This window comes from Balaenoptera physalus (genome assembly GCF_965194825.1).
Source record: "Balaenoptera physalus genome assembly, chromosome: 20".
Classification (NCBI taxonomy): Eukaryota; Metazoa; Chordata; class Mammalia; order Artiodactyla; family Balaenopteridae; genus Balaenoptera; species Balaenoptera physalus.
In genome coordinates, this window is record NC_138901.1 from 24,662,206 (window position 1) to 24,688,724 (window position 26,519).

Consider the following 26,519-nt stretch of genomic DNA (forward strand, 5'->3'; position numbering starts at 1 on the left):
CAGGGTGGGAGGGAGGTGGCTGAGGAAAAGGGTGGCCACGCCTTCCCAGCGCCCTCATCTTAGAGGGAGTGGCCTGAGGGACCCCTCCTCTTTGCCTCCTGTGGTACAGAGCAGGCAGAGCTGGGCGTGAACAGCAATTGGATTGACATAAATCCCCTCACCACCTATACCCTCTCCACTCTCAGCCTGCACCAGCCTTGTGCCCACTGATGGGCGGTGGGGCAGGGTTCTAATCCCAGCCCCGCATCCCAGGCCCCTCCCTCCCCAGAGATTCCACAGGGAGCACCCCCACCTCCCTGGAGTATTTTTAGCTCCTACTTGGCCCGCTTAGAGGCCCTTTAAGGCCCTCTGGCTCCCAGCCCAGGATCCAATGCGTCTACGGCCAGAGGACTGGGAGTAGATGGGGGAAGGAGGGTGTACAGAGGGCCGGGTCCAGCTTCCTCCAGCCACAGTCAGGTGTGGGAAAATCCAGAGGGTGGGAAAGATATTACTGGTATGTAAATGAATGTAAGTTACTATGCAAATGAGCACATTGCTCCTGCTGTTGGATCTGGTCCAGATCAAAGAGTCCAGAAGCTGATCCCTCCCAAACCACCACTGAGGTCACCCTCCCAGCAGCAGCCAGAAGCGGGATGCTAAGTGGGATGCTTTGCCCAGCTCTTGGAGCGAGGAAGAAAGGAGACTGGACTGCCTGTTTCCTGGAGTCAGGCTGGGCTGGGTGGGAGTAGGTGTCCTTCCAGGAGGTAGGGAGATGAATAAAATGACCTCTCAGGGGCTTTCAAGCAGCTGCCTCTTCACCTTATCCTTCGGCTCCGGCCAGACAGCCCCTCCTGGCCTTTGTGGAGGCTCCTGAGCTCCAAGTTCCGGAGAAGCACTTTCTCACTCCTGCCCCATCACTCTTCCTGGGGCAGTTCAAAGCTAATGAAACAGCCAAGTAGAAAGCAGTAGAATCAGAGGAGGCAGGGGAATGGGGCCCAGGGGTGTCAGGGCACCAGGCTGGATCACCCCAGAGAAGAAGGCCCCCTGAGGGATACTGGGGTGGGGTGATGCCCAGAGAAACAGCCTGTAAGATTCAACTTCCCAGACTCCTCACCTCAGGGAGGCACTGGGGTAGCCCCAGTGGAAAGACTTCAGTTAACAAGGAGGGTGCAACGGGTCCAGCACTCAGGCAGCGGGCCCCCATGCCTTACTCCTTAGGCCAGGAAGCCAGTTGGGAGGGGTCCCACTCCAGCTCTGAGCCCTGGGGTGGGTTGGGGGCAGCTCTCAGATGCCTGGATCCCAGCTCTGTGCCAATCCTCCTGACTGAATTATCCAGGTCCCCAGAGGCGTCTCCTGCAGTAGCTGAAACTGCAGCCCTCTCCATCCCCGCCTTACTTCTCCTTACGCTGCCCCCCAGCCCCCTTTCCCCTCTGGTGACTCAGCCCTAGAATCAGAGCAACAAGCTGGAGAAAGGGAGAGAATGAGAGAGGACAGGAGAAAGAGGCCTTGCTCAAGCCTCCAATAATAAAGAACAAGGCTGTTTTTCTCATTTCTTCTCCCTTTCCCTGGCTCCTTAGTATTTTTTCCACATTTGATCCCTTAGGGCATTCTTCATGTCATCTAACCTCAATCTCCCTTGCTGTTACCGCCATCCTCTTCCTTCTTTGTTTAGTTCTGACCAAGCTCCTTTCACTTCATTTTCTACAAGATCAGGCTTCCCCTACCTCCTGCCCAGTTTTAAACTCTCTGGCTTGGCCTGGTCGTTGGAGAGAGCCAGAGAAAAAGGACACTATGCATCCAGGCCTTCTGCTTGCAGCCACAGCTGCTATGCCCATTTCCTCTGGCACGAGCCTTGGAGGCTGCCAGGTACCTGCTCTGCCCAGGGAAACGTGTTTTAGGAGAGCAAGTAAGCCTAGTTCCTGCCTACCTCAGGTATGAGCTCATCTTCCAGGAGCTGCGGCCACCCCCGCCCCAGGCTTCCCAGACACCCTCATTTCCAGGCAAGAGCCCCAGAGGTATCTCCCACAGCCCACAAGGTCAGGCCAGACCAGGACACCTGGATTCCCAGGAGGGAATGACAGAACAGTTGCTGGGGGAAGGGGGGGGAGACACCCTCATTTCCAGGCAAGAGCCCCAGAGGTATCTCCCACAGCCCACAAGGTCAGGCCAGACCAGGACACCTGGATTCCCAGGAGGGAATGACAGAACAGTTGCTGGGGGAAGGGGGGGAGGTCAGTGACCATCTCCCCGAGGAATAGTCCCTCTGCTTCCCCAGGGGTCCTCATGTATCTCACGAAGAAGCCCAGAGAACCTTGGTTCCCTGCCCTGCTCCTGACCCCTCACTCCAGAGACTGCGAAATTGGGGCCGGGGTTGCAGTAAGCCTCCGATGTTGTGGGCATGGAACCTCAGTCTAGAGATGAAGGTGATGGGGAACAAAGACACACCTGGGTTTTTAACCATTTCTGGAATAAGGCCTTCTTTGAGAATATAATGAAAGCGATGCTCTCCCCTCCTCCAGGCCCCAGAACAATGCACAAACACGCAAGATTTTGCATACACTTTCCAGGATCCCTGCATCTCCTGAAAACCTTCAGTGAACTCCAGGCTAAGACTTTGTTCAGGATCATGAACCCTCCCCCTTTTCCAAAGGGACTTTGAAGCTAACAGAACTGCCACTTGACTTGCTGGTTCCCCTGAGCTGTGCACTCAGGCAGCTGTTTACATCTGGCTACACAGCTGGCTGCAGCTAAGCCCAGCTGGCCCAGCTGATTCTCCCAAAGGGTCATGGGGCAGAATTCAGTGAGATGAGGAGATGACCCAAGATGTAGAAACACCCCTGGAAAAGTCTGAGGATACCCAAGTGAGTCACCCAGAACGCTATCTAGAACTACCTGCCTCTCCGAGATTCATTAGTTTTAGAAACTTCTGGGCTCCTGGCAGGCCTAATGTCATCTCTAGCCGCCCAGGAAGAAAAGTAGGACCCCTCTGCTCATCTTGGGTGAGGTCCTTGGTTAGTGAGGGTGCATCCAGGTCCCAGCTTCAGCACAAGAGGCCTCAGCTGCTCCTGGGAGAAGTAGGCCGATGCAGAGCATTTTACACAAATTATCTCATTAAAAAAGCCCACTATCACCCCATGAAGAAGGCATGTGGTTCCCCTCCCCCTGACATGTAAGATAATTAAGACTCAGGTATTAGCGACAGATTCAAGACAGGAAACTGGCAATGGGACTTGGGAGCCTCTTCTTTCTCCACAATGCCAAGTTGCCAACAGAGGCAGGAAGGAGTATATAGATCCAGACCCAACCTCTCCTTGGGGAAAACTGGCCCAGAGAAGGGAAATATCCTGCTTAAGGTCACATAGCGGAAAAAAAAAAAAAGGGGGGGGTTATTACAGAATCTATTATTTACTCCAGCTTTCCATTATTTACCCTTGCTTTTCTGATATTCTCTTTACACTACATTGCCTTATATCATGCAGATTCAGCATGGAAAATCTGAAAATCTTTTTCTGGGCTGGGGCAGAAAGAGCACCAATATAGAAACGTGTGCTGATGGTCACTTAGGGTCTCCAAAAGATGGAGGAGTGGCTAAGGCCAGACCGCAGCTGCTGGGGCCAGGCTGGGAAGGGTGTGGTGGCCCTAGCCTCTGCAGAAGCTAGATGGAATTGAGGCCAAGTAGGTAGGTGGCCTGGGCAGGGGCTGGGCCCGGAGGGCAGGGAACAAGGCTGGGGCAGTCTGAACTTTGGACATTCCAACTTCCTCAAGTTTCTGCAGGTTCCAGCCAGAGTTGAGAAAGGTTTCAACACACCCTTTATCTGACCATGTCCTCTTGCTCAGCAGGGTCTGACATCTCAGTAGGTCAACCAGAAGAGCTACTGCCCAAAGAGGGCCTGCCTGTCCCGTCCTAACAACCTTCCCTCCTGGGGCAGCCTCACCTTCCCCAGCTGCCCTCTTCCCCTAACTGCCAACCTCAGCACACTGAGCCCATGCAGAGAAACTTCTCAAACTTGGATACGCCCCTCTGGGCATGAGTAAGGGGGGCGGGGGTGGCAACACAAGCAGCTGGATGCTCTCCTTCCCCTCTCTCCCCTCTGCCTAGCTCTTTCTCCTCCTTCTCCTTGCAGCTGTTGGGGAAGGAGAACAGAAGAAAGAGAAAAACACTATTTCCCTCCTGAGACCAAAACAAACACACTCAGGGTTGAAGATTCAACATGAATCCGTGGAATGCGGGGAGGATGTCTGGTGGGAGGGCATCACTGCTGGGGGTGGGGGTAGGTTGCAGAAGACCAAGCAAGAGTTGGGACAGCTGCGCCTCTCACTTCTACTTCCTCATCCTCAAGGGGTCAGAAGGAGCGCCTGGACAGCTCCAAACGCCCAGACTCGCCCATCTCTTCACTCTCCAACCGCCAAGCAGTTGAGGAGGCCCTTCAGTGTGGTTCTGCCGAGGGTGTGGCTGGTGGGCCGCAGACTATGTGCGAGGTGGGGGCGGGCTTAAATGCATGTCCCCGTAGGTTCTTCCCAGGAAAGGGGAAAGGTGTTTATCTTGCAGTTTTCCCCAGTTCCCAGCCCTGGAGAGAAGAGGCATTCGGTATACTAAGTACCCAGTTCACAGAATGGGAGGGGGCTCAGGAAACGGGGACCCCACTTCTACTCTCAAGAGAGGTTTAAAGGCCTGAGGGGCTGAGTCTAGACACGTTCTGGCCGGGTCAGCACTTGCCAATAATTACTGCCCCCCCCATCCCACACCCAATCCCTTTACTTCCCGCCAAGCATCGGCAGCAGAAGGGCTGCCTAGGTCCCCGCTCCCTTAATCGTCGCTCCCCAGAGCTGGAGGTCTGCGAGCCTGGAAGCCAGCTGGCCCAGCGCTTGGACTCAACTCGGGATCCGCACCCTGTACACACACTCGCCCACTCCACCCCGGCCAGTTTCACTTACAGGTAGCGCTGCTGCCGCTCCGTCTGCCGATGGAGGGCGACCGAGTAGCCGAAGAGGCTGCCCGGGTTCCCGGCCTCCTTCACCACCAGGAATCGCGTGTCCAGGTTGAAGGCGGAGGCGACGCGGTCGCTGGCGGCCACCATCAAGGCGAGCGCGCAGAGCATCGAGCGTAGGACGCGGGCGGCGCGGCTGGGGCCGGGGCCCATGGCTGCGGACGGGAGCCGGGGCCCGGGCGAGAGCGCGTGAGGGCGTGGAGCTGGGAGTGAGGACCTGTTCACCTGCTCCCCCGCGCCACCGGAGAACACTCTGGCGTCCTCTTAGTTGAGCCCCGAAGCGCTGACCAGTTTCTGGCCCCCAGCCCTGGCCAGTTTCACGTCCGTTCACGGTCTGAGCTCTCAGATTCCCCTCTGAGGTCCGCGGGTCTGTTCTCCCGCCTGCACCGTCCCGGGTCACCGCCCCCCTGCCCCGGGCACCCTGCCCCCCAACTCGTGCCGGCCGCGCCCACTTGGCCGCACTGTCGCCTCCGATCCGGGCTCGGCAGCGGATCTGGGCAGGCAGACCGGTCGACCGCAAGGAGGACGGGAAGGAGGGGTTCCCCCGCGCGCGCCCCGCCTCTCCACGCCCAGCCCCGCACCTCCCCACCTTGCGCGCCCAGCCGGGTCTAGGCTTTCCTTCCGGGGAAAGAGAAAAGGTCCCGGCTCGGCCGCCTCCTCTTAAAGGGGCAGCACCGCCCCTCCCTCTCCATCCTCCCTAACCCGGCTCCGCCCTCTCCCCCAAACACCTGTCCGGAGCCCCCGAAGGCTTGGATTACCCCTCCCCGCCCCTTGTTTCTCCCGAGAAGCGTCGCCTCCCGAGCAAGATGGATTGGACGGGCGGGGCCGGGGGTGGGATTTGTCCCGCTGCTTTGCTGCGGAGGCTACAGCTGCTGGAAAGGCCGTTCCGGACGCGGCCACCTCTGTGGGTCCGGCTGGAGAGGCCCGGCGTTGGCGCATCTGGGAGCCGACATCCGCAAGCCACTGGCTGGAATGCCCTCGCCTCCGCCGCGCTGTGAGCCCCTGCGAGAAGGTTAGCGGTCTCTGGACGTTCTTCCTCGTACCCAGCCCTTCACCGTCCTTGTCAATATTTATTTCTTTTGCCCACTCGCTCCCACCCACCCTGATCAGAGCTGGGAATGGTGTCTCAACAAAATCAGACAGATATTTAGCATTGGTAATAACCAAGCATCGCTAACTGTAATTAGCAACAAGGCAGCGTTTTCCCCAAAGGGCTGCGCCTTCTGATATCTATTTTGTATCATGAATATCCGGTCGACGTGGAAAGAAGTCCCTTCTCTTTAGAGTGTCTGCGTGGCCAGGGAGCTGGGCCCAGACTGTACGCATTTCTCATCCACCCTTGCCTTCAGGGCCCAGCACAGCAGAATCCCAAAGGCCTCCTCCAACCACGCAGGCTCCAACGGAGTGTTTGGAGACGGCGGTGACTCCAGCCCCCACTGGTGTGTAGTGGGCGGCGCCAGGTGGAGGAGTTAGGGGGGCGAGGCCCAAAGGTCTGGTTGTCCGCAGAAGAATCGAACTGAAAGGGAACTTCAAGAGATCACTCTGTATTTTCTTGGGTCTGACTAAGATTTCCCTTATTGCAGCACAAAGACCCATTTCCCCTGACCATTCTTTTTTCTAGGCTAAAGCAGCTTTCTTATTTTGGTCCAGGAGTTCAGTTCTCAGCGCTTACTTCCTTGAAATTCATTTTAGAGCCCCTATCTCTGAGAGTTTATGATAATAAGAAAAACACCATATAGTAGTGCTTGTGCAGCAGAAACTATGCCAAGTGCTTTACAAATATTATTAAATTAAATTCTCACGGCAATCTTTGAGGTGTTATCTCTGTTTTAAGATGAGAAAACTGAGGCTCAGGGAGGTTAAGCAACTTGAAGGCTATGCAACTCGGATTTTAATCCTGTGTTATCTGAGCCCAGGGCCCTACTTGACCACTTATGCTAATAATTAACATTTGTACCATACTCAGGGCAGATCTAGGTTTTGTGGGGCCTGAAGCTTGTACAATTTGGAGCCCTCTTTAAGGAAAAGGATAAAGAATTAGGAGTACAAAATTAGTTTCAGAGCCTGGGAAGGGACTCAGGATGAACTTGTGCTTATGAATCCTTTCACCTGCAGACTCTCATATTCTCCCGACCTCATTTGACTCCTCATTTGACTTAAGGAGGAACCTGGATGTCCAAGGTCACGCAGCTCATGGGAGGTAGAGCTAGGACTGGAGGCCACTGGCCACAGCTGTGTCTTTAAGAGACAAACTCCAGATGTTGGTCAGAAAGCCAGACATACCTAAACAAAAGCAGCTGTGATAGCAGCGTTCTCTGCGGTGTTTGAGGAGAGGACACTCATCCCTGTCTGCCCTTGGAGCAGCACTTGTTCCCAAGCTTTGACTCTCAGAGCTGCCCAGCCTCTCTCCATGGTCTGCTTTGTGGCCCAGAGCCTCCAGGGGTTAGGACATGTGGGGCCAAGTAACAGGAAGCTGACCAGGATGGAAGTTGAACAGTTACCTTGCTCTCCTTCCAACTGGCTGCTGGCTCCTCCACCTCATTCTTAGAGAAGGGGGAAACAGCTAGGACCAGGAGCCTAGGGGCCAGGGTGGACACTCAGTGTGGACACGGGTCCCACCTGAAACAGCTTTGAGAGTTCTGTGATGACAGATGGGCTCCATGCCAGGTGTTATCTCTTTGGCCATCCCAAACAGGAATGACCAGCATGTCCGATCCCAGGGCTGGGAGCAGGAAAGGGATGAGGGATGGTTTTTCCACTCTGGGGGAGTGTCCAGAGGGAATGTGGGAGCGGGAGCAGGGGTGCCTGGTAGGGGGAGGGCCCAAGCTAAGGAATGTGGGGGAGTGTCAGACAGATCTGGGGGAGATGGAATGGGAATGGAGGGATGAAGGGACTGGAAGGGTCTCTGGGCTGGAGAGATGCCGGAAGAGAAATCCCCAGTTCATGCCAAAGGTCCAAAACCCTCTGATGTAAGTGACATTACCATCCACAGCCTCATCTCATCCCTCAGTTGACCTTATCATGCCAACCCTTCCCTGTAGAGAAGGGACCCACCTAGAAATGTAAACACGGAGAATAACATGTGTAATGAGGAGTCTGAGCCCATTATTTGATGTTTGACTGCTGACACCTTTTAAGCCGTCCCCTCTCCCTCTTCCCCTTGTGCCTCCCACCTGGACAAGCTCATAAGAAAGCCTGGGTGCTGTGCTGCCTCCCTTGGTGTCCATGGGAGATTCGAACTATGCAAGCCCCTTTCCTCACAAATGCTCACCTGGCCTCACTCCCTCACCACAGTAAAAACCCAGGCCAATCTCCTTTCCTCACTCTCTCAAGCCATTTTGGACCTGAAGCCAGCCCTGCTCCTCCAGAGACCTCAATTTTGTAAATAATAAACCTTTTCATTCCCTCTTAGTGTGCATGTGGCATCATCAGTCTTGACATTGAACCAAATCTTGGATGGGGTCCATCTGCCTCTGTGGGCAAACATGACAACATACAAACTGTGGGTTCTGCTGTAGAGTCAGGGAGGCTTCCTGGAGGAGGAATATCTGGACAAGTGAGAAGGAAAGGATTATTAGCAAGAGGGAGCCTCAAGAGAGGAACGCAGAAGAGTTGGGGCCTAACTTGGGGTGCAGTTTTCCCAGTTGTAACATGACAACATCATATTCTGTAAAGGCAGCTTCCATTTATTCAGTGCCTGCTGTGTTCATACCAGCCTTCCTCTGCTGCTGCCCCCCCCACACACACACACAACACTCCCCCCCCTCCCCATCTCCCTCTCCCAGAGCCCCAGAGCACACCACTTGCACACTCACTTCTCACAGGAAGGTCAGCACAGAGATGGAGAGATATGGATGGAGTGGAACTGTGGTTCCACGAGGGCTGGATACAGGCTGTCTTCTGCCCTCTCACCTTGCGCAAGTTCCTTTCCTCCTCCAGGCCTCAGTTTCCCCATCTGTGAAACGAAAGGGCTGGAAGGAATCCCTTATTATTCCTCACCTGGCATCCCTTGTGTCCCAAGGCTCCTAATATTTGTTGAACTAAATGGACCAGATCTCAGCTATGGAACTAAGACTCAGGTCTCTATCTCCGACTTGAATTGAAAATGCAAATTACTGGGGAGGGAGGGAGGAGCAGTGAAGCATGAATGGGTTTATCAGATTTCCTTTCTCCTGTGCCCCAGATGTGGGGGCGGGACAGGCATCCAGGCCAGGCAACTTCTCCGGCTCAGAATCTGTCAGTTTCAAGCATTCCTTGACAACCTGTTATGTACTGGCACAGAGCTGAGACCCCTCAGGGGTTCAAAGATGAACGAGAGCATCTTCAGGAGGCCAGGGTTTCATCCTGGCCTCATGTTCTGAAAGCTCTCAAATTTAAACAGGCTAAACCCACATTGCATTATGTTTCAGGGCTGGTGATTATGGAACAATGGGGGTGTTAGAAAGAACATTTTGGCTACAGCATGAAGTTGGCATTGCCAAGACGAACTGGGCTGGGGAGCAGGAAGGGGCTGCTGTAATCATTTAGGCAATGGGTGAAGTGGGCTGAGCAGGGACAGGGGCAGAGGGAAGGAGGGAGAGAGTGAGTGAGAAGGAGCCAGGGTGCTGATTTGACTTGGACTTCAGGTACATGTGTGGTGGGGTACGCAGGGGGTGGGGGAGGGAAGGAGCAGAGGGGTTCCAGGGATAAATTGGCAGTGACCCCCACAGGGGCCTGTCGAGCAGGCTGCAGACATCAGGAAACTTCCCTGCTGGCCAACCCCTTTGTCTTTCTAGTTCCTTCAACCCTCTCCATGGTCCCCTTGCTGCCCACCACGGCCTGGCCTTGCTGCACAAGCCCTGCCCTCCTGGCTGGGAGATTAGGACTCTATAAAATTCTCTACCTCATGCCAAGTGGCCTCTTCAAGTTTGGGAGGCCACGGGGGCCCACTTGGTAGCCCCAGCTGAGCTGAGTCACCAGCCCCCTAGGGCCTTGCCATTTCTTGGGGAGATGCCTTCTTACTGGCAGGATTCTTCTTGGCCAGGTGGGAAATCTGGACAGGTGGGGGGCTTCATCTACCTCCTCCACACACTCCTACTAACTTCCTAGAGATACTGCTAAGGGTGGAGGGCCATGTGTGGTTGTCTATGGAGCACTCCTATATACGTGTTGATTGGAACATGTATCTGTGCACATGGTCCCTTGCACATTCACACCTGTTTGCCTATGTGACTATGTGTCTCTGAATGTTTTATGAACATTTGAATTCAGAAGGGAAGCTTACGTTTATTGAGCACCTACTGTGTGTCCCGCCCTTTATGTATGTTATCTTCTAATAACCTTATGAGGTGGAGATGTCTCCCACTTTACAGCTGAAAATACTGAGATGCCCAAGGTGCAAGAGGTGTGAATATCTCCACCAGGCACCCCGCTTCCCCCATCCCCCAGTCATCTGGCTGCCTTCTGTTCTTCCAGGACACACACAGCTTAGAAGTCACATCCTTGAGATCAGTCACCTGTCTGCTCTCCCTGGAGTAGGGATTCTGCCCTTGGGTTGTCTTGGTCCCTTCTACCTCCCCAACCTGGCTTCAGCCCCCTCATCTCACTGTAACCTTATCCACTTGGGAACCAGCCTCCTCTGAGGGGCACGTCTGGTAGTAGTCTTTGGTTCTTTGCCCCTGACCTCTCTGGGGTGGCAGCCGTGACCCTGTTGACTGCCCTCTGCGCCTTCTCTTGGCCCTCCTCCCTCACTATCTCTGCCCAGCACCCTCACCCCCTTGCGAGATTCACCAGCCCACCCTGGGCTGCTGTTCACGCTCATCCCTCTGCCTCCCCAGGTCACCCTTTGTGCATAACCATTCTCCTCCATGCTGATGACCCCCACCCAAGCACCTCCAGGCTCCAGCCTTGATGTTCAGCTCTTGCCAGTCACCTCCAGCTGGCCACCCACAGGCTTCACAGATTCTGAGCGTCCAGAACTGGCTCAGCACCTCTGCCTTGTCCCCACAGCCTGCTCCCCTGTAACAGCCTCTGTCGCGGTGCCTTGCCCCCGGCAGGATTCCACAGACACGCCAGGGCTGGTCCGTGCCACTTGATTTTTGCACAGGCTGATCCCTCTGCCTGGAATGCCCTACACCCCCTTGTTCACTTGGAAAATATCCACTTGTTCTTTGAATCTTTCATGAGTTTTCACTTTCTTCCCTCACCCCTGCCCCCTGCACCCCTGTGTACACACACACACACACACACACACACACACACACAGATGTAATCACTCTTGCATCTTCCAGGCCTTGCACTGACTTGTAGGCTGGGCTCATAGTATGATTATAGACTGATGGGGCTGTGACCTTGGACAAGTCCCTTCACCTCTTAGTCTCAGTTTCCTCACTGTAAATTGGACACAGATACCAGACTCCCAGGTTTGTTGAAAAACAGCAGAACTGGGACCCAGAAGTCGCTCACTAAGTACTAGTTGTGCTCACTGTCAATTACACCTGTATTTCCAGCACCCATGACAGTCCCTCACACACAGTAGGTCTTCAACCACTGCATGTCTGGCTTAATTCAGTTGGCCACATACTGTTTATGGCCCTAAAAAAGTGAACCTGGTAGAGGTGGGTGAGAGGCCAGCTCTGTCTCATAAATATCCTCTTGCTCCCTTCCCCTCCCCTCCCCTCCCCCACTGCAGGATCCTGTTGGGACAAACGTCTTGGCTCAGTGGGTTGAAAAGGAAAGTCAGAATTCTGAGGCATGAATTGCTGTGCCCACTGACTCACTTCCTCCTCCCCGCCTGCTCCGGACGGGCCAGGGCCCTGAGTAACACAGGTTGTAGCCTCCTCCCAGCTCTCGCCCCTCATCCCAGCACCGCCCCGTCCCCAACCAGCCCCTCACTTGGGACCTCACCCCTGAGTGGCCAGCAGCGGCAAGAAGGGCAGTGGGGTGAGTTACCGCTAATTTGAAATCTGCTTGCAAGTTTCAGCGAGCTAAAGAGTAGATTAAAAGGCAGACTGAGGGGGGAAGGTGCAAGCCTGCTCTCAGGACCCAGAGTCTGATGTGCAAGGCACGGCACCCTTCTGGACTCTGATCTGGGAGACAGCAGAAGTTCCTCCTCCTCATGGCCCTCTCCTTTCCTGCCAGGATCACAGAAATTCTCACCACTGGGCAACCTTCTTGTGGCTTAAGGCCTGTTTCCTGAAGGTTGCTATTAAAAGGCAGGGAGCCCTACCTGGCAGGGATGGGGCAGGATGTTACAGCATCGCACACAGAAACCAGGGCCCTGGGGTATAAATGACTCAGGCAGCCATGAAGGTGGGGTGGGGGGGGGCAGGGAGGAAATGGTGCTGGGGGAAGAGCTGGGACAAAGAATGATTTAGTGGGGAGTGGGCGGGGCAGGCAGGGGTTCCAGACAGGCCCTGGCACTGCCCCCTTCGCTTAACTGTTAGCATGATGAGGGCAATGATGGAGATTTCACTTTCCTGTAAAACGATCCCCGAGGGGCTTGGCTTTTCCCTCTGGGGGATTGTCCTGGGCATCAGGGACTCATCTGAGGTAAAGAGTCAGATGGGGCTTGGAGGATGTCAAGGTCACTCCCGAAGTGGCTGGACTGCTCTGGGTCACGCCCCTGACAGGTGTAGCCCTGAGGTAGGGTGAGAGCACAGTCCGCCATAGCTGCTGAGAAGGGAACTTACGAGCGGAGTGTGGAGAGGTGGGGGCACTGAGATGCAGTAGGTAGGACAGTAGGCAGCAATCCCAAGTACAGCTGGCTCTAAGGGACACGCTCAGGAACGCACTAGAGCCTGGAGTTTGGGCATCAGCTTGCTGGCCTTGGAACTGAAGAGAAATGAGGGGTTCTTGCCTTGGAGTAAGCTGACAGCCTTTGTGGATTCAAAAGCTTCCTCTGGTTGGGAGTCAGGGAGACCCATCTGGGGGCTGATGTGGGGATAGAAGTGAGAAGGGGTGAGGGGCTGCCTTACTGTAGAGATGTAGGTGGACTGTCGAGATATTTGGATGAGGAGTGTGGGCAGGAGTTGGTGGCGATGGGATGCAGGGCACACGGGAGAAGTCAGCAGTAAGGACAGCCAGCGAGACTGGGGGACCTCTAGGGCCTCCTAGGTGGAGGTGCAGGTCTGGCTGGCAATCTGTCCGAGGCCCCAGGGCAGGGCTAGAGATAGACATGGAGGCCAGAGTCCAGGAGGGACCCCAAGGTTTGTACCCCAAACCTAGGCCTTTCCCCAAGAGCACCAGCCTGGGCTCCGCTGTTGATCAGGCCATGCAAGCCTGGTTCTGTGTGGTCAGCCGGGCCCACAACAAACTCACTGAAGATAACCCCTGGGGTCCCAACCCTCATAGGCCTCTCACCACCTGCACCCTGGGCTCCAGCCCCTCAGCTATGCCCTTCCTTCCTTTTGGCCCCCTGTTGTTCTAGCTCTCTTGGTGACCCCATTTGTAACCCCAGAAGCCCCACCTCATTCATTCCATGCCCACCCTCCTCTCTGCACCCACAGACACCCTGAGAAGACCTCAGAGTACTGCACACCCACCCTCGCCGCCAGTGGGCAGACATGGTTTGGGGCCTGGCCTCACCTTAGAGAACAGGGGTCCCCACCCCAATGCCATTAGCCGCTAACCCACCTCTGGTCAGCTCTGAGCCTCAGTTTATTTCCAAAGAGGTGATGATCATGCCCAACTCTAGGGACTGTTGGGAGGCTAACAGATCATACACGGGGAGCGCCTGGCATCGGGCTACCCACCATACCTTTCCCTTCTCTCCCCCTAGACAATTGTCACCTGGCCCCAGGAGGCCCTCCTCCTCTCCTCTGATCTGACTCCACTTAAAACACTACCTTGGATGCCTTGCAGAACCAAACCTGAAGCCCAGGTCCTCAGCCGGGGGCTTGAGGTCTTCCATGACCGTCCTGCTCACCTTCTGCCCTTGCCCTCCGCACTCCCGTCCTCCCCACACAGCCCCAACTGCCAGGCAGATCTTCATCCCCCACATGCCTGCTCGCCCCCTTCTTGAGGCCTTTGCCTGCAAGCAGCGCTCCTACTTCTTCCTGCCCATGAACAGCCCCTCTTCCTTCAAGGCCAGCTGAAACCCATCGTCTTCCCAGGCTTCCTGGATCTCAGTGGATGCTTTCTGCTCCAGCATAACCCTGTTTCTCCCTCTGATAGAGCATGTGTCACATTTGGCCAGATGTCACTTATTCACTTGAGCAAAGTTGCTTAAGTTCTTTGTGCCTCAGTTTCTATATCTGTAAAATTGAGTTTAAAATTGCACCCTAAGCATAGAGTCATTGTGGAGAGTAAAAGAATTTGCACAATGTCTATCACATAGTAATAGCTCAATAAATGTTATTTTTTATTGCGATGGGTGTGGGGTGGCAGTGGCTATCTCTCCCCCTATAGCTCAATACTCCAGGAAAAGAAAGCTCAGACCCCCTTTCTCTCCACCCTGCCATTAGCTCCTACCACAGTGCTCTGCTTGGAGTCGAGGTCAGTGATGTGCATTGAATTGAACTGGTCCATTGAAAAACTCATGAAGCTCCCTGTGGGTCCCCTTCAGCCCCATTCCCTATGAGACATGGACACGTCTATGTGAGAGAAATGGACACTTGAGAGCTCGTGGAGATATCAGCACCTGGAGAACCCCATCATAGCACCTCCATCATACAGGAGCCCAGTTGGCCTTCCCCAGGGCTCAGACTGGGACCCCAACACAGGGATGGGGAGACAGGGGAAAGAGGGCATCCTGGAAGACTTCCTGGAGGAGGAAAGTGGGAAGAACTGGGCTGAGAAAAGAGATAACATTTTGTATTGGGAGTCTCATTGTGCCAGGCCCCTTATGTATATTATGTTTTTTATTCTTCATGACAAACCTGTGAGGTCAGTCCCATTGTCTCCTTTTCCAGAAGAGGAAACAAAGACTTAGACTGGCAAAGTGACAGGCCCAAGGTTATGCAGCTGGTGGAGGGAGCAAGATTCTCATCCATGTCTGTTGGGCTTTGAGGGACTGCCCATCCAAGAGACAGCTGAAATTGAGGATGGTGGGAGAATTCCAGTCCCAGGTCAGCTGCCCACTCAGCCAGGGAGGTTATGGGTGGGGCGGAAACAACCACCGGAAGTCAGGGGCACGCGGCAAACAAGGGTGCCAGGAAAAGAACTGGACCTGGGGCCCTTCCTCCTGGCCAGCTCTGTGCCCCTGACTGCCTGCCATCTCCCATTCTCAGCGCTTCCTCCAAGGGAACAGGGAAAGCTGTTGGAACCCAGGGAATGGCCCTTGAAACCCGGGAGGAGCCCTGCCAGGCCTAAGCCCCATTGTCCCCGGGGAGAGAGACAGGGCAGGGTCCCAGGGGTCTTGTTCTGTTTGTCTCAGATGGGGCTCAGACTGGGGCCTGGCACAGGCAAGGAACTCAGTAAATGTGTATTGAATGGAGACACAGCAGGCATGGCATCAAAACTACCGGCAGGAGGTGGAGACCTCATCCTGATATGGTTTCTGCCCCACCTTGTGACCCTGGGTGAGTCACAGAGCCTGTTATCCTGGAGTGTACCCCACATTCCAGGAAGCTTGAGGCCCTTCCAGCTCTGACAATGCAATTCTATTCATTCTTTTACTCATTTGCTAACTTGGTATTTCAGCAAAATACATAGTAGAGTTCAGTAAATATATTTGGTACCAGTGAAGTAGTGGGCAGAGTGGGGGTGATGAATGACGGTTGATTGGCGGGCAGTGATTTGTTAGAGCAGGGCCTCTGGAGGCAGACGGTCTGGGTTTAAATTCTCCCTCCATCACTTGCTAACTGTGCAACCTTGGGCAGTTTACTTACCCATGTTGAACTTTGATTCCTTCACCTATAAAATGAGGATAATAGGCGTATATACGTCATAGGGTTAGTGTAAGCATTAAATGAGATAATACTACAAATAAAGCGCTTAGGAAAGTGGTACGTAGCAAGTGCTCAATAAATGTTAGCTATTATTATCCCTTAGAGGATAAGTGAATTTCAGTAGGAAACGGTGGATGATGTGTGTGAATGTGATAGTGGTTGGGCGAAGTGTTAGAACAGTATATACTAAGGCCTGGAGGCAGAAAAACCCAGTGCAAGTCTAAGGAACAGCAAGAAAGAGGCCAGTTGGGGGCAGATGGTGAGAGGCCTTGGCTAAGCTAAGACACTTGGACCTGATCATATAGGTTGGCAGTTCCCAACTGGTGTTCCCTGAAGCACCAGGGTTCCATGAGATGCTACTGGAGGTTTTGTAAATATACAAGGGGGGCCGCAGGGGAGGACTGGGATATTCACATGCAGAAGAATGAGGTTGAATCTCTACCTCAGATCATATGCAAAAATTAACTCAAAATGGATCAAAGACCTAAATATAAGAGGTAAACCTATACAACTCTTAGAAGAAAACATAGGGGTTAGTCTTTGTGGTCTTGTATTTGGCAATGGATTCTTAGTTGTAACACCAAAAGCACAAACAACAAAAGAAAAAACAGATAAACTGAATGCTGTGGTCTGGATGTTTGTGTCCCCACCCCCCCACCCATATTCATATGTTGATAATCCTAATCCCCAAGGTAATGATTTTCGGAGGTGGGACCTCTGGGAGGTTATAAGGTCATGAGGGCAAAGCCCTTGTGACTGGGATTATATCCTTATAAAAGAGGCCCACAGAGCTCCCTAGCCCCTTTTGTCATGTGAGGCTAAAACAAGAAGTCTGCAACCCAGAAGAGGGCCCTCACCTGACCATGCTGACACCCTGATCTTGGACTTCCAGCCTCTAGAACTGTGAGACATAAATTTCTGTTGTTTAGAAGCTACCTAGTCTGAGATATTTCATTATAGCAGCCAGAATGGATCGAGACACTGAACTTAATCAAAGTTGTGCTTCAAAGGACACCTTTAAGGACTTCCCTGGTGGTCCAGTGGTTAAGAATCCGTGCTTCCACGGCAGGGGGCATGGGTTCGATCCCTGGTAGGGGAACTAAGATCCTGCATGCTACGTGGCATGGCCTAAATAAATAAAAATAAATAAAAAGACACCTTTAAGAAAGCAAAAAGGTAACCCACAGAATGAACTAAAATATCAATCATATATCTGATAAGGGATTTGTATCTGGAATGCATAAATAACATTTACAATTCAATAATAAAAAGACAAGTAACCCAGTTTAAAAATGGGCAAAGGATCTGAATAGACATTTCTCCAAAGAAGATATACAAATGGCCAACAAGCACATGAAAAATGCTCAACATCTCTAATAATTAGGGAAATGCAAATCAAACCACAATGAGATACCACTTCACACCCACAAGGACGGCTAGAACCACAAAGTCAGATAAGTGTTGGCAAAGATGTGGAGAAATTGGAGCCCTCATACACTGCTGGTGGGAATGTAAAATGATGCAATTGCTTCAGAATAGTCTGGAATTTCCTCAAATAGTTAAACATAGAGTTACCATTTGACCCAGCAATTCCACTCCCAAGTATATACCCCAAGAGAAATGAAAACACACGTTCCCACAGAAACTTGTACATGAATGTTCATAGCAGCATTATTCAAAATAGCTCCGAAGTAAAAACAACACAAATGTCCATCAACTGATGAATCAAAATGTAGCTTATCCACACTACGGACAATTATTTGGCCACGAAAATGAATGAAGTACTGATACACGTTACAATATGGATGAACCATGAAAACGTTTTGCTGAGCGAAAGGAGACAGTCACAAAAGGCTGCATCTAGTATGATTCCATTTCTATGAAATGTCCAGAACAGGCAAATATAGCGACAGAAAGTAGATTAGTAGTTGCCCAGAGATGAGAGGGAGGGATAAGGGGGGCAGGTTGGGGTATGGGGTTTCTTTTGAGGGTGATGAAAATGTTCCAAAACTGATACTAGTGATGGCTGCACATCTCTGTGACTATACTAAAAACCATTCAGTTGCATGCTTTAAATGAGTCAGTTGTATGATTTGTGAGTTATATCTCAATAAAGCTGTAAAAAAGAAAATACAAGGTGAGGAGAGTGTGAATTTATCATCAAATTCATTTGGGAAATGCTGGGTTAAGGAGGGGAATGTTTGCCTTGGGACTTCCTTGGGCCAACATGTGTTGGCAAACTCTTGGCATGGGTGAGAGGACGTAGCATTTCCCCAAATTGTGACCATAATGTGACCATGGAACCATCTTCAAAGGAACTTCTCCTGACCTCTCCCAAAACACTTTTCACAGAACACAGTTTGGCAAGTTCAGCTGCAAGCAGTGGGGAGTCATTAAAGGTTTAATCAGGGAAGAGCCTGGCTAGAGCCTCACTTAGCGAAGGACAGGCTGCTACGGGGAGAATGGATGCAGGCAGGACAGCCTAGTGGCTTGGTGCCAGCAAGGTGGTTAAAAAGCATCTGAATAGACATTTCGCCAAAGAAGATATACCAATGGCCAATAAGCGCTTTAAAAAAGATGCTCAACATTATTAGTCATCTGGGAAATGCAAATCAAAACCACAAGGAGATACCCCTTCACACCCATTAGGTATGCAGGCAGAGGTGGTAGGGGTCTGAACACCACCTTTGGGTGGGACCACCCTGCTCCCTCTCTCCTTAGCTCCTGGAAGGGGTGCTTCCCTACTCCCTGGGCTCCCTAACACAAGCCCTAGGAATTCCCAGACCTCCCTGACCCAGACAGGAACCCCAACTATTCTGGTGCTTCCGGAGAGGATGCTGGGGGCCCTAATCTATCTCAGCTGTGTTTATGTCCTTCTTCCTGGAAGTGGGTTGGGCACCAGGCTGGCAAGGCTGGAGGAGTATGGAGGAAGACCCCAGATCTGGGGTCCCATGAGAACCCGGTGGGGAGGGCAACAGTGGATGGGAGCAGGTCGGCCTGCTCAGGGCAGGCAGGTTGGGGCAGGGGTTTGTCCAGTCCCAAAGTATATTATTTCCTACACAGCCTTCCTTCCCCCAGGCAATGAGAAGCACACCCAGAACTCAGGGCTGAGGGAACGTGGAGAGCTTGGTCTTTGAGTCTTAAAAGTCTTAGTAATAATGGTTAACATTTATTGAATACTTACTGTATACTCTATCCCATGCATATTACACGACAAGACAGTGGGCCAAGGGAGTATCATGAAGTGAGGGCAGACCAACAGAGCAAAATTGGGAAAGCACACACGAGCACCTTCTTGCCCGCCCTGACTTCCAGCTTTCGTGCTCCATAGCCTGTCCCAAGGCTCTAGGAGTGGGGGCAGGGAGCACCGTGGGACCACTTCAGCCATCCCCCTGCAGCCTGCGGCTGCTGGTTCCCTCCAATTCCCAGCTGCCTGGCATGGGAACTGTCCAGAGACTTCCTTCAAAAGACATCCTTGTTGTCTTGATCTGAGGCCACTGGAGAGGGGGAGTTGAAGGCTGCTGTTCCCCTCCAGGCTCCCGGTAGGGCAGGAAAGGGGACTCCCAAGGAGTTTTGGGGCGCCCACCCAGGGCTGAGCCCTTCCAGACAGGGTGACAGCGGGCAGACAACTCTCCAGGAGGGGGCACAGTGGAGCAGGGTGAGGACCATGGTTAACTTTCCAAAGGCCAGACCAGTTCATTTCGGTCCCAATACCAAGTAAAGGGGCCCCTGAAGGACAGAGGCTAGATTTTAGAAAGAACATCCATCAGCAAGGCTGATGAAGACGGACACCAAGGCTTCCTTCTCTTGCAAGCCTTCTGTGGCTATGTGAGTCGGCTGTGTGGGGAGGGGCGGGCACCATTCACTCCCCAAATATTTACGGACTGTGTTCCTGGCGCTGGGCCCAGAGCCAAGGAACTTGGGTCAGGCCCTGGCTGCATCCATTACTCTTGTCTCACTCAGGCAAGCAGGCCCTGGACACAGGGAGGGGAAGCCGGAGGAGGCAGGAGCCTGGCTCGCTCTTTGAGGGGGGATGGGAGATGCAGAGATCAGTAGCCCGCCTGCCCATCCTCCCACAGCCCACCAGCCCAGCAGGAATCTGGCTGCATCCCAAAGGCTCCCGGCCTGCTCTCAGAGGAGAGGTTGGAGAGCTGGGGGCAGGGAGGGGGGCCTCCCTGGCTCCCAGGATGGCGGTGGGAAGAGTCTCTCTTGTCACGCTGGCTCAGGTTATTCAGCCCCCTAGGAGGGGGGGGCTCCCCCAGGGCCAGGCTGGGTCAGACAAGCTGCTGCCTGCCTTACATCCTGGGTGGGAGGCCGTCCCTGAAGGCAGAGCTGACAGGAAAAAACAATCAAGGAGCTTGACAGGGCTGAGGGTGCCGTCCCAGGCCTGTCGGCCTCACAGGCGGCCCCCACCCAGGGCACACCGCCCCATCATGCGCGGCAGCCTCAGACACACCCTCAGAACTGCCCTTGGGCTCGAGAGGCAGGGGCCGGCCCCCAGAAAGTTACGATACTCTTTCTGGGCAGTGTACAGGGGCCAGCCCTGTGTAGCTCCCTCCCTCTGGGCCAGGAAAATGGGCAGCCCTGCTCCACTCCCAGGGCCTCTGCCTGAGTGCCTTCTGGAGCCTTCTCCCTTGTCCCCTCCTCTGCCCCCATCACCCACCTCTGCCTTCTAGTCCTGTCTTCCTCTGCCTCTCTGTCCCCTCTCTCCTCATCTCTCATCTCTGCACAGACAGGCGGGGACAAGAATCCAGGTGCCACCCACCCAAGAGAGGTCTGGTGGGAGGAGGGGCCAGGCCAGGAGAAGTGGTTGTGCATCCCCACAGCGTGTTGAGGACGCAGACACTCAGCTTTCTCGGTCCCATCCGGCCCCACCCGTGCCCTGGGAGGTTTGAGGCAGCAACATAGGAGCAAACAACATCTCTTTCCCCCTTGGCATGTTTAAGTAGCTAAACTTGAACTTCAGCCAAGCCTCTCCCAACCAGGTAAACACCTGCTCCCCTTCCCTGAAGGCCACCCTTTCCCTGCGAACATCCCTGGGGACAGAGGGGCAAGCCTCACCGCCTGCCTCCTAGGGAGCCCCATTCGGCTCTGACCAGTGCGGGGAGGGGCTGTGGGCCTGAGAGACTCCAGGCCCTGTGGGTCCAAGGGCTCCAGGGAAGGACGGGCCCTCTGCCCAGTCACAGCCTCTCCTCCCCAGACCTGGGCTTCCCTGGCTGGGACTAGTTACGGGGATGGGCTGGTCCCCAGCCAGGGCAGCAAGGGCAGGTCCGCCCTAGAATCAGGGTTCGGTGGGCATATGGGTGTCATAGGAGATCTGAGCACCCCCTCTTCTCCCCTAAACTCTGGAAGGTCCTCCTGCCTCTCCTGGGCTCCCTCCCTCAGGAAGTCTTCCAGGTGGCGTGGACCCCTCTCTGGTTGACTCAGAAAGTGCTGGTGAGCACCTGCCCTGTGCAGAGCGCACCTTGGCAGCCTGGGGGAGACCCAGAGGAGCCCTTGCCCCTGCTGTTCAGAGGTCAGTCAGTGCTCAGTGGGAAGACAGGTAAAGCAGGACCACCACTCACATGGGGGGCTGGTGTGCCTGTGTTCTGGGAGTGCAGGTTGGGGATGAGAATGGGGACAGCCTCTTTAAGGAGGGCATCTGGGAAGGCCTGCTGGAGGAGGTGACATTTGGAGACGGGCCTCGATGAGGAGGGTCCTATGTCTCTTGGGGGCTGTGTCCACCCCTGCTGCCCCCTCACTCCCACACCGACCTGGAGCCTCCTTAACCACCAGGAGCAAAGCACGCTCCTTGCCCTGCTGCCACCTCACCCAGGGCCAGCCTCTCCTGCACCCCCATGACTTCCCAGCTGTGTCTGGGCTGGAGCCTCTCAGAGCCTCATCAGTGCGAAAGAAATGGTCTAGCACTGCCTCCTGCAGCCTTCCTGCTGATCGACTGGGGTTATGTGAGTGACAGGTCTGAGAGAAGAGAGGTCCTGCCCCTCTGGGCAAACAAACTAGACCTACTGCAGGTGACTGGGGTTTCTAAGTCGTGAGAGGCAAAGGAGATACTGTGGTAAACGTCCTCCCACTTGCCCTGGGGGGAGCTGAAGCCCCCCACCTCCTTCAGTCTCAGCTCCTCAGGGCTGCTGACTCTTCCCTTGGGGCCTTTGACCCCTGTTTCTTTGAGTGTCAGAGTCCTTCCACCCAAGGATAGGCCTGGACAGGGCAGGGGTGGGGGTGGGTTGGGAAGAGGGGCTCCTTCAAGCTCCCAGATGTCAGCGAGGTGAATCTCCATGGCCTCCTCCAGCCATCTTGGCCTTTGGTCACTGACATCCTCCACGGTGTTTGTGTGTCTGTGTAACATCTGGCTGAAAGGTCTGACCTTCTACAGCCTGCATCAGTGCAGGAAAGGGCTTGGGGAAGTTAGCTGAGTGCAATGGGCCCTAAACCACATCCAATCTCCCCTGCCTGGTTGACATGAAACCCAAGGGTCAGTCACCCAGGGAACTCGAGTGCTCCAAATTTTTAGGCTCACCCTTCCCCTTCTCACATTAAAAATCATACTGGAACAGCATGAGCCCCCCACCCCGAGGGTCTGGCTTTTGCTGAATTCTCTACGTCTTCTCTGCCTCTCACCTGTGGGCTGTTGGCCCTGCACTTTGTCAGCCCAGGTGTGGAATGCACCCCCTCCTTCCTTAATTCCTCCTTGAATACTAGTCACCCAAGGCAGTGAAGGTGGAGGATCATTCCTGCGGGGTGGGGGTGCTGGAGGAGGGAGGGGAGTGATGAATATCAGATACCACTGGTCTTCAAGCCCCACGGCTGCCCTCTCCTCTCACGGCCGGCCGCCATGTTTTCATCTCGCCCTGGTCACCCACCATCTTGTTATCTTGTTGGTTCTCAGCCTCTCTCTGTCTCTCTGTCTCCCCCCACCCTCCCGCCCCACCCACATCTCTCTTCAAGAACTCTCCCCTGAAACCCAGAGTGCTCCAGGCTATTAGCTGGGGCCATGCTGTTCTTCCTTTCATGCCCAGAGAGAGCCCAGCAAGTTATTTCCCAAGCAGAGCCTCCTCTCAGGGGAATTCTGCTGTCAGCTTTTATAACAGCAACTGTGGTTTTGTTTTCTTCCCACTCCACATAGACAGGGGGGGGGAACAAAGCAGGAGTAAGAACCTAGGACTTTAACTGCCTGTCTAAGAGCTGTGTGACCCTGAGCAAGTTCACAGGTCTCTCTGGGCCACCATTTAATTTTGTTGTAATGTGAATGTTTTATTGAAGTGTAACATACAGACAGAAAAGTGCATGGGTTTTTACAAAATAAACACAATATGTGGGACTTGCCTGGTGGTCCAGTGGTTAAGACTCTGCACTCCCAATGTAGGGGGCCCAGGTTCGATCCCTGGTCAGGGAACTAGATCCCACATGCATGCCACAACTGAGTCTGCATGCCACAACTAAAGACCCCACACGCCACAACAAAGATGCCGCATGCTGCAACTAAGACCCGGCGCGGCCAAATAAATAAATAAATAAATAAATAAAAGATCCCACATGGCACATGGCACGGCCAACATCAACAAAAATTCAAACCTCTAAAACAAAAAATGAGCACAATATGTAACCAGAATGCAGCTCAAAAAAATAGATTAATTCCAGTATCCCCCAAAGCCCCTCTTGCCTCCCCCTAATCTCTGCTTTCCCTAAAGGTAATCACCACCCTGACTTCTACCACCACAGAGTAGTTTGGCCTGGTTTTGAACTTTCTATCAACAGCATCGTACAATATGTGTTCTTCTGTGTCTGGCTTTTTTTTGTTGTTCAGCGTTAAGCTTGTGAGATCCTCCATGTTGTTTCTTGTAGTTGTGGTTTGTTCCTTTGAGTTGCTGTATAATACACCATCATATGAACATACCACCCTTTATCTGTCTATTCTACTGCTGATGGACATCCAGCTTTTAAAATTTGTGGCTGCTGGGGCTTCCCTGGTGGCGCAGTGGTTGAGAATCTGCCTGCCAATGCAGGGGCCACAGGTTCGAGCCCTGGTCTGGGAGGATCCCACATGCCGCGGAGCAACTAGGCCCGTGAGCCACAATTACTGAGCCTGCGCGTCTGGAGAGGCCGCGATAATGAGAGGCCCCGCGCACCACGATGAAGAGTGGCCCCCACTTGCCACAACTAGAGAAAGCCCTCGCACAGAAATGAAGACCCAACACAGCCATAAATAAATAAAATAGTTTAAATAAATAAAAAAATAAAAAAAATAAAAAGCCAGCTTGTATATCACCTGCTCTTTAAAAAAAAAAAAAAAAAAAATTTGTGGCTGCTGACAATAGTGCCGTGGTGAACACTCTTATACCTGTCTTTTGGGGCATAATGTATGCTTTTCTGTTGGATACATGCCCAGATGGGAAATTGTTAGGCCATAGGGGTTGGATAAGTTCAGCTTTAGTTGATGTTGCCATAAAGGTTTCCAAAGTGGTTGTGCGCCAACTTACTCCCACTGGCTGGGTACAAGAGTGCTACGTGCTTCAAATCCTGCCAATACTTAATAGTGTCGGTCTTTTTCATTTTAGCTCCTTATGGTGTCTGCATCTCCCTGGTGACTGATGATATTGAGCATTTCCCATATGTTTACAGGCCATTTGCAAAGCCTTATTTGTGAAGTGCCTATTCAAGCCTCTTGCCCATTTTCTGTTGGGTTGTCCATCTTACTCCTATTGATCTGCAAGACAAGCCCTGGACACAAGCCCTTTACATTGCAAATATCTTCTCCAACTCTGTAGTTTGCCTTTTCACTTTCTTAATGGTGACTTGTGATAAATAGAAGTTCTTAGTTTTAGTGGAGAATAATTTATCAAGTTTTTTCCATTATGGCTAGTACTTTGTGAGTCCTGTTTAAGAAATCTTTGCCCACCCCAAAGGCATGAAGATATTCTATGCTTTCTTCTAGTTTCCTTACCTTTTATATTTAGAACTAAACTTATCCTGAATTTATTTTTGGTATGGCGTGAAATAGGGATCAAGATATCTTTTTTCAGCCAAGCGAGAAGAAAAAATGAGTTGCAAAGCAGGGACTACTGGCGGTGCCCGAGCCCACCTGGAGGGGAAAAGAAGGGACGTAGCCCCCTCACGCATAGGAGACGTGCCCATGGAGTCAAGGCCAAGCCCAGTCCCTCTCCTTGCCAGGAGGGAACCTGAGCTGATAACCCACGGAGGGGACACTGGACAGGCCTTGGGCTCAGCGCTCAGTACTTTAGAAGCACTGCCTCACTTAATCCTCACAAATCCCCATGAGGTGGTGCTTTCGTGATGTCCATCTTACAGAGGAGAGTGGAGAGAAGGATCCACCACAGGCCAAAGCCCGCACGCTCAGTGTGTGTGGCCCTGACCTGATCCACCTGGGCCCTCCTCCTCCTAATAAGCACACACTGTCCGGCAAGGTTTAGGATTTGGCTAAAAGGGCACTGCATGTAAATAAGCGGAAAGGCTTGTTTTTAACCTCCAGAGGTCTCTGATAACACCCTGGAGATATCTCAGGATTAGGAGGCCCCTGAGTGAGCTATCCACTAGGTCATCTCCCAGCCCACCCTGCCTGCAGGTCTCGGGAGGTTCCAGGGTGCACTCAGTAGCTAAGGTGGGCCTCCATCTCCAGATGGAAACTTCTCTGCCTCGAATCCTGGGCTGGAAAGCTGACAGCTCTTGGCTACACAACGAGCAGGTACCTCCCTATTCCCTTCTGTCTTCCCTAGCCCGGGCTTTCTACCCCAGCTCTAAACCAAAACTACTCAGAACTGCTCACTTGCGTAGGTCTTGATTTTTACTACCAAAGGCATAGCAAAAGGGTGGTTTTGCCCTGATAAAGGAAGCGATGGATTAGCTCATACCATGGGGCAATTATGGTCAATCTGTTTACTTTTGCTGCAGTCACTCAGATTAAGAAATGCCACTGAGGTGTATACATATGTCAACATTTATCAAATAATATATTTAAAGTATCCACAAGTTTATTGTATGCCAATTATATCTCAATAAAGTTGTTAAATCAAAAAAAAAAAAAAAAAAAAAGATATCTTTTTTCCAGATAATAACTAGACTTATTGTGGTGATCATTTTGCAATGTATACAAATGTAGAATCATTATGTTGTACACCTGAAACTAATATAATGTTGTATGTCCATTATACTTCAATTTTTAAAAGATACTTTTTTCCCAAATGAATATCCAATTGACCCAGCACCATTTTGAAAAGACCATTCTTTCCCCAGTATAGCATAGCAGTATCATCTGTGTCAAAAATCAAGTGGCCATATTTGTATGGATCTGTTTTGGGGCTCTGTATTTTGTTCTATCTGGTCTATTCTTGCACTAATACCACGCTGTCTTAATATCTGGTGCTGGAGTTCTTTTGCTTTGCTCTTCTTCAAGAGTATCTTGGCATTTCTTGGTCTTTTGCATTTCTGTATAAATTTTATTTTATTTTTTTATAGGAGTAAATTTAGATTCAACTGGCCAAGTTACACACACAAACTCACACACATACACATTCTCACTAGGATTTTGATTGGGACTGCATTGAATCTATAGATTGATTTGTGGAGGATGAACACCTTTACAATATCTAGTCTTCCAATCCATGAACATGGTATACCCCTCTGTTAATTTAGGTATTTTAAAGTATTTCTCAGTAATATTTTGTGGTTT

The 26,519-nt window shown here is 52.5% G+C and overlaps 1 protein-coding gene and 1 long non-coding RNA gene across 4 annotated transcripts in view; one reads left to right on the forward strand and one right to left on the reverse strand.

Annotated features, from left to right (window-relative positions):
• The window catches only part of ITGA3 (integrin subunit alpha 3), a 29,590-nt gene extending 23,917 nt beyond the window's left edge, over positions 1 to 5,673 (reverse strand). For 2 of the 3 annotated variants that reach the window (XM_082441726.1, XM_082441724.1), the window contains exon 1: positions 4,915 to 5,540. In XM_082441726.1, coding sequence (XP_082297852.1) covers positions 4,915 to 5,120 — 206 coding nt within the window. In that variant the 5' untranslated portion in view covers positions 5,121 to 5,540. The other variant, XM_082441725.1, reaches the window with a different exon arrangement.
• A 146-nt stretch (positions 5,674 to 5,819) lies between these two features.
• LOC309650433 lies at positions 5,820 to 16,986 on the forward strand. The gene is made up of 3 exons (XR_014257576.1): positions 5,820 to 5,979; positions 11,638 to 11,888; positions 13,726 to 16,986. It is a non-coding gene; the product is annotated as an uncharacterized lncRNA (long non-coding RNA).
• The last annotated feature ends 9,533 nt before the right edge of the window (positions 16,987 to 26,519 follow it).